General features: G+C 67.7%; 1 protein-coding gene across 1 annotated transcript; it reads left to right on the top strand.

Annotated features, from left to right (window-relative positions):
- Positions 1–5,343, top strand: RDH8 (retinol dehydrogenase 8). The gene is made up of 6 exons (XM_074935473.1): positions 1–106; positions 1,186–1,347; positions 2,100–2,279; positions 2,497–2,590; positions 3,018–3,201; positions 5,119–5,343. The coding sequence occupies exons 1-6, from the start codon at positions 1–3 to the stop codon at positions 5,341–5,343; spliced, it is 951 nt and encodes a 316-aa protein (XP_074791574.1).
- Positions 5,344–7,197: the final 1,854 nt, after the last annotated feature.

Here is a 7,197-nt window from a genome sequence, read left to right as displayed (position 1 = left end):
ATGGGCAGTGCGGGGCCGAGGACGGTGCTCATCACGGGCTGCTCCTCGGGCATCGGGCTCCGCCTGGCCGTGCAGCTGGCACAGGACCCTGGCCAGCGCTTCCAAGGTGAGGGGCTGCGGGGTGCGGGGGGGCTGTGGGGAGCCGCAGGGGGCACAGGGGCCAGGGCTGCAGAACGGGGTGCGTGGGGGGTGCGGTGCCCAGGGGCTGCCAGGCCTTGCTGGCCCATTCGCTGCTCCGGCTGCCCCCCCCGCCACACTAGGGATCCCTGCAGGGAGAGTCTGGGGGGGCTTTTCCAGCCCTGGGGGGCCAGCAGCAGCCTCTGTGCCCAGCATCGCCCCGGGCTCCCAGCACGGCCTTGTATTGGGGGCTGCAGTGAGGCCCAGCCGCGGGGGTGGCCTGGTGCCCCCCAGCCAGCACCCCACCCCCACCCAGTGCCCCCCTCCAGCCCAACCCTGCCCTGTCCCCTCCCTGGCACCATCCCCCGGGGATTATCCCGGTGAGCAGATTGTGGGGCCGCCGGGAGGGCACTTGCATAACACCTCCCCCCCAACCCCGTGCAGCTGAGCTGCCAGCCCCAGCCAGGGCGTGACCCGTCTCCCCCCCCCCCCAGCAGTCCTAACACCCCCCCGCCCCACTCGCTAACACGGGTCCTGGCCCTGGCAAATGCCAGCTGGGTGGAGGCAGCTGCCTCTGCACCAGGGCTGCCCCCCTGTTCCTGTGCCCCCGTGCCGGGCAATGGGGCCGGGCAGAGTCAGGTGCATGGGGCAGGCCCCCCTGCGCCCACCCCCACAGACATGCCAGGGCTCAGCAACGTGGGGATTAGGCACCGTGACACCAAAGCCTCTTAGGGATCAAGAATCCTGGCTTGGCCCCTTGACCCCGCCGCTCTGGGCCAGCCCCTCCCCCGTCTGGTGCCAGGCTGGGGGGGCAGGGTGGGGGGGTCTGTGCCAGGCTGGGGTGGCAGGGCAGGAGGAGGGGCCATGTCAGGCTGGGGGGACAGGGTGGGGGGTGCCAGGCTGGGGAGCAGGGAAGGGGGGGCCGTGCCAGGCTGGGGGGCAGGGGGGGGCCATGCCAGGCTGGGGGGGCAGGGCAGGGGGCCATGCCAGGCTGGGGGGCAGGAGGAGCCCAGGGGCCTGGCTGGGCCCTGTGTCGCCCCCTCCCCTCAGACCCGCTGCGCCCTCCAGTCATCGCCACCATGCGGGACCTGCAGAAGAGGGAGAAGCTGGAGCAGGCGGCGGGCACGGCCCTGGGCAGGACCCTCAGCATCCGGCACCTGGACGTCTGCAGCGAGGCCTCGGTGGCCCAGTGCCTGGGCGGCATCCCCGAGCGCCGGGTGGACGTGCTGGGTGAGGCGCCGCTGGGGGGCAGCAGGGGGCGCTGGGCTGCAGGGGGCGGGGGGCTCAGCAGGCGGTTGGGGGGACGGTATGTGGGTGGATGGGGGCGCTGGGCAGGGGGAGCTGGGGGGGCAGCGGGGGGGCTGTGCCGTGGGGGGGGACAGTGGGGGGCTGTGCTGTGGGGAGGGGGGACAGCGGGGGGCGTTGGTCTGGGAGGAGCTGGGGGGACAGTGGGGCGCTGGGCTGGGGGTAGCTGGGGGGACAGCAGGGGGGCTGTGCTGTGGGGAGGGGGGACAGCGGGGGGCGCTGGGCTGTGGGGAGCTGGGGGACCAGTAGGGGGCTGGGCTGTGGAGAGCTGGGGGAACAGTGGGGGGGCTGGGCTGTGGGGAGGGGGGACAGCAGGGGGCACTGGGCTGTGGGGAGCTGGGGGACCAGTAGGGGGCTGGGCTGTGGGGAGCTGGGGGGACAGCGGGGGGCTGTGCTGTGGGAAGCAGGGGGCAGTAGGGGGCGCTGGGCTGGGGGGAGCTGGGGGGACAGCAGGGGGGCTGTGCTGTGGGGAGGGGGGACAGCGGGGGGCGCTGGGCTGGGGGGAGCTGGGGGACCAGTAGGGGGCTGGGCTGTGGGGAGCTGGCGGGACAGCGGGGGGGCTGGGCTGTGGGGAGGGGAGGGGCACAGCAGGGGGCGGCGTTGCCGTGGGCTCAGCAGGGCTCTCTCTGCCCATGTGGGGCTGGGGGGGCCAGGGGCTCTGAGCGTCTCCCCCCCAGTGAACAACGCGGGCGTGGGGCTCATCGGGCCCATCGAGAGCATCAGCATCGCGGAGATGAAACGCGTCTTCGAGACCAACTTCTTCGGCGCCGTGCGCATGGTGCAGGCCGTGCTGCCCGGCATGAAGCTGCGCCGGAGCGGCCACATCGTGGTCATGAGCAGTGTCATGGGGCTGCAGGGTGAGGGGCGGCAGCACCCGGGGGGCCGGGCACGGGGGGGTTGGGCGAGGGGGTGTCGGGGAGGGGGCAGGGTGCCGTGGGGGGATGCAGGGGGCGGGGGGGTCAGGGGGCCGTGGGGGGGGGATGCAGGGGGCTGTGGGGGGGCAAGTGGGTTAATGGACCCCAATGGCCCCCCCAGGCACACTGTCCCCCTCCAAGTTCACCCCCCTCTCCCCAGGCATCGTGTTCAACGACGTCTACGCCGCCTCCAAGTTCGCCATGGAGGGTTTCTGCGAGAGCCTGGCTGTGCAGCTGCTCCAGTTCCACGTCTTGTGAGTGCCGGGGGGCCCGGGGGCAGGGGCCTGGGGGGACCCGGAGGGGGTGGGTGCCCGAGGTCGGGTCGGGGGCCCTCAGTTGCTCCCCAGGCCAGGCCAGAGCTCAGGGCCCAGCCCCGGGCCAGGCCTGCTGCTGCCATGCGCCTCGGGGGCTCGGTGCGGGGCTCAGGCTGCCCACGTACACAGAGCCCCCCGCTCCGGAGCCCCCCCCAGCCCCCCACTCCGGAGCTCCCCCCAGCCCCCTGCTCCGGAGCCGAGAGCCCACAGCCCCCCACTCCGGAGCTCCCCCTAGCCCCCTGCTCTGGAGCCGAGAGCCCACAGCCCCCCACTCCGGAGCCCCCCCCAGGCCCCCGCTCCGGAGCCTGCCCCGGCCCCCTGCTCCGGAGCCGAGCACCCGCAGCCCCTGAGGCTCGGCTCCCCGCAGCGTGTCCCTGGTGGAGCCGGGCCCGGTGAACACGGACTTCGAGCTGAAGCTGATGGAGGACGTGTCCCGCTCCGAGTTCCCCGGCACCGACCCGGCCACGCTGCGCTACTTCCAGGAGGTGTACCTGCCGGCCTCCCGCGAGATCTTCTCCACCATGGGCCAGAGCCCCGAGGCCGTGGCCAAGGTGGGTTCCCCTCCCCCGGCCTGCGGCCCCCTCCCCACAGCAGGCCCCACGGACCTGGGGAACTCCCTGCCTGGGGCTGGTCTCCCGCGGCTGCCCAGGCTCCCTGGCCAGCCCCACACCCACTGCCAGGAGCAGGGGCTACCATGCCCCGTCCCCCCAGTGTCTGCCACACCCCATCCCCCCAGTGTCTGCCATGCCCCCCAGTGTCTGCCACGCCCCATCCCCCCAGTGTCTGGCACGCCCTGTCCCCCCAGTGTCTGCCATGCCCCCCCAGTGTCTGCCACACCCCATCCCCCCAGTGTCTGCCACGCCCTGTCCCCCCAGTGTCTGCCACTCCCCATCCCCCCAGTGTCTGGCACGCCCCCCCAGTGTCTGCCACTCTCCATCCCCCCAGTGTCTGGCACGCCCCATCCCCCCAGTGTCTGGCACGCCCCCCCAGTGTCTGCCACTCTCCATCCCCCCAGTGTCTGGCACGCCCCATCCCCCCAGTGTCTGCCACACCCCCGCAGTGTCTGCCATGCCCCGTCCCCCCAGTGTCTGCCACGCCCCGTCCCCCCAGTGTCTGCCACACTCCCGCAGTGACTGCCACGCCCCGTCCCCGCGGTGTCTGCCCCTTCCAATGTCTGGCACACTGAGCCCCCCCCAGTGTCTGCCACGCCCAGCCCCCCAGTGTCTGCCACGACCAGCCCCAGCCTCCCACTGCTGGGCCTCACCCAGCCTAGAGAATCAGCTGAAGTACCAAGGGCTGGGGAGGTGGGACTGTCCTGGACAGACCGACGGATGGGTACTGGGGGGACAGAGCGACACAGGGCAAGGAGTACGAGTGGGGGATGGCTGGAGGGGACGTACGAGGAGGGCAGACAGACAGAAATGGGGTGTGAGTGGGGAGCAGGTGGATGGGGCAGTGTGTGGGCCTGGGCTGGAAAGTGTTAACCAGCGGCCTGAGGCTGGTGCCAGTGGTGGGGGCTGGTGAGAGGTGGGTTTGAAGGGGGGACGTCCCGCTGTGGGGAGCAAGGGGCCGGATGGCCTGGGGGGGGGCGCGTGCTGGTCCCTGGGGGGGGCGGGGAAGCCCAGTAGCTGGGCTCAGGGCGGGGACGGCTCGGGGCAGCCGGGGGGGTGCCTGCAGTGGCCGGGTGGGCAGCTGAGCCGGGCGGGTGGGAGAGTCGGTCGCGGGCTCAGTGCCGGGCTCCGGGCTCTGCCGTGGCCTGGCCGCAGGGCCCCGAAGCTCCTACAGCCTGAATGAGCTGGAGAAGACACTGGGGAAAGTGAGGCACGACTATTGCAATACCGCTTCCAGCCACTGGGGGCACGCGAGGGTGGGACATCTGGGGTGTGGGTGGGGAGGGGCGGACGGGGTGGGTGAGCTGTGCAGACGAACTGACAGACGGACGGGGTGAGCAAGCCGTCAGGACAGACAGACGGGGCAGGCAAGCCGTGCGGACGGACAGAGAGACGGATGGGGCAGGCGAGCCGTGCGGACGGACGGATGGACTGACGGGGCGGGCGAGCCATGCAGACGAACTGACAGACGGACGGGGTGAGCGAGCCGTCAGGACAGACAGACGGGGCAAGCGAGCCATGCAGACGGATGGAGAGACGGACGGGGCGAGCGATGCGTGCGGACGGACGGACGGACGGACAGGGCAGGCGAGCCATGCGGACAGGCAGACAGACGGACGGGGCGGGCGAGCCGTGCAGACGGACGGACGGAGCGGGCGAGCCGTGCGGACGGGCAGACAGACGGACGGGGCGGGCGAGCCGTGCGGACGGGCAGACGGACGGGGCGGGCGAGCCGTGCAGACGGACGGACGGACGGACGGGGCGGGCGAGCCGTGCGGACGGGCAGACGGACGGGGCGGGCGAGCCGTGCAGACGGACGGACGGACGGACGGGGTGCTGACCCCCCTCTCCCGGCAGGCCGTGGTGCAGGTGATCGGCGCGACTCGCCCCCCGTTCCACACGCTGACCAACCCGCTGTACACGCCGCTGACGGCGCTGAAGTCGGCCGACCCCTCGGGGGAGCTCTCCGTGCGCGCCTTCCACAGCCTGCTCTTCGACTACGGCCCGCTCTTCCGCCTCAGCGTGCGGGCCCTGAGCTGCCTGACCTGCCGGTGCTGCCGTCGCAGGGTCACCCCATCCTGAGCCCGCTCCCCCCGCACGCGCCCCACGAGCGCCCCGACCAGCCGGGACCCCGTGCGCCGCTGGCGAATCCCCCCGAGCCCCGGCGCCTTCCCTTCGCCGCTCACCGCGTTCCCTGGACTCCGGCTGAATTTCTCTGGGCTCAACTTCCATCGCTGGATCTTGCTCGACCGACATCTGCTGGACTGAGGAGCCGGTTATTAAATCTCTGGTCCCCACGTAGGTACTGCCAGCCGGGACCGGCTCCCCCCTGCACCGGCTCTGCACGCCATTAAATCGAGAGGAGCACGTGGAGTCTGTCCCTCCAGGGCAGGGTTTCTAACCCTACAATCCTTCTCGCCGCTCTTCTCTGAGCCCGCCGATGTATCAGCCTCCTTCTGGAGTCATGGCCCCAGAACTGGGCACAGGATTCCAGCAGCCGTGGCACCAGTGCCAAATCCAGAGGGAAAATAGCCGCTCGGCTCCTACCCGAGATTTCGCTGGTCGTGCACCCCAGGATCTCATTAGCCCTTTTGACCCCAGCGTCGCACGGGGAGCTCACGTTCAGCTGATTCTCCACCGTGACCCCCAATGATTTTCAGAGTCCCTGTGCCCGGGATAGAGCCCCCCAGCCTGTAAGAGCAACCTGCATGCTTTGCTCCTCGATGTAGACATTTCCATTCAGCTGCGTTAAAACACATGTCGTTTGCTTGCACTTTGCAAGTGGTCCGGATCGCTCTGGATCAGCGACCGGTCCTCCCCCAGTATTTACCACCCCTCCATTTGTATGTGTTCGGCAAACTCAATCAGTGATTTTATGTTTTCTTCCAGGTCATGACACAGCTGTTAAATAGTGTAGGGCCAAGAACCACTCCCTGCGGGACGCCCTGGAAACACCCACTGGCTGAGGAGCCCCCATTTGCAGTTATCTTTGGAGACCTTCCGGTTAGCCGGTTTGTAATGCAGTTCATGTGGGCCATCGGTCTCTTTTTAATCAAAATGCCAGGTGACAGCAAGTCAAACGCCTTAATATGAGGTCAACACTGTTACCTTCACAGGCATCCGACGAGATGGGTGTTCACCCACGAAAGCTTACGCTCCAATACGTCTGTTAGTCTATAAGGTGCCACGGGACTCTTTGCCGCTGGTAGAGATCCAGACTAACACGGCGACCCCTCTGATACTATTACCTTTGTCAGCCGAACTTGTAATCGAATCAAAAAAGACATCAAGTTAGTTTGACAGGATCTATTTTCCATAAACCCATGGTCAATGGCCCTAATTCATTAATTCTTTATTAATCCAGTCCCAAATCAGCCACGCAAGAATTTTGCCCAGGATCAATATCATGCTGACATGCCTATAATTATCCCGATTGTCCCATTTACACTTGTTAAACATTGGCCCAACGTTTGCTTCCTTTCCATCTTCTGGAACTTCCCCAGTGCTCCAGGACTTATTGAAAATCACCATTAATGATCCAGCAATCTCCTCAGCCAGCTCTTTGGAAACTCTTGGACCTGGTCTACACTGGGGGTGGGTTGACCTAAGATACGCAACTTCAGCTACATGAATAGCAGAGCTGAAGTCAGCATATCTTAGGTCGACTTACCTGGCCGAGAGGACGGCAGTGAGTCGACCACTGCCGCTCCCCCATCGACTCCGCTTCCGCCTCTCGGGAGCTGGAGACGGGGAGCATGTTCAGGGATCGATTTATAGAATCTAGAGGAGACTTGATAAATCGATCCCCGATAGACTGACCACTACCCACCCAAGACCTGCCCTTGGATGCAAGTTATCTTGACCTGCTGATTTTAAAGTGTCTGATCTTAGTAGCTGGTGTTTAACGTCCTCTCGAGTTACTGTTGGAATGGGGAG

Source organism: Natator depressus, chromosome 20, assembly GCF_965152275.1.
Source record: "Natator depressus isolate rNatDep1 chromosome 20, rNatDep2.hap1, whole genome shotgun sequence".
NCBI lineage: Eukaryota > Metazoa > Chordata > Testudines > Cheloniidae > Natator > Natator depressus.
This window is presented reverse-complemented; position numbering and strand designations above follow the sequence as displayed.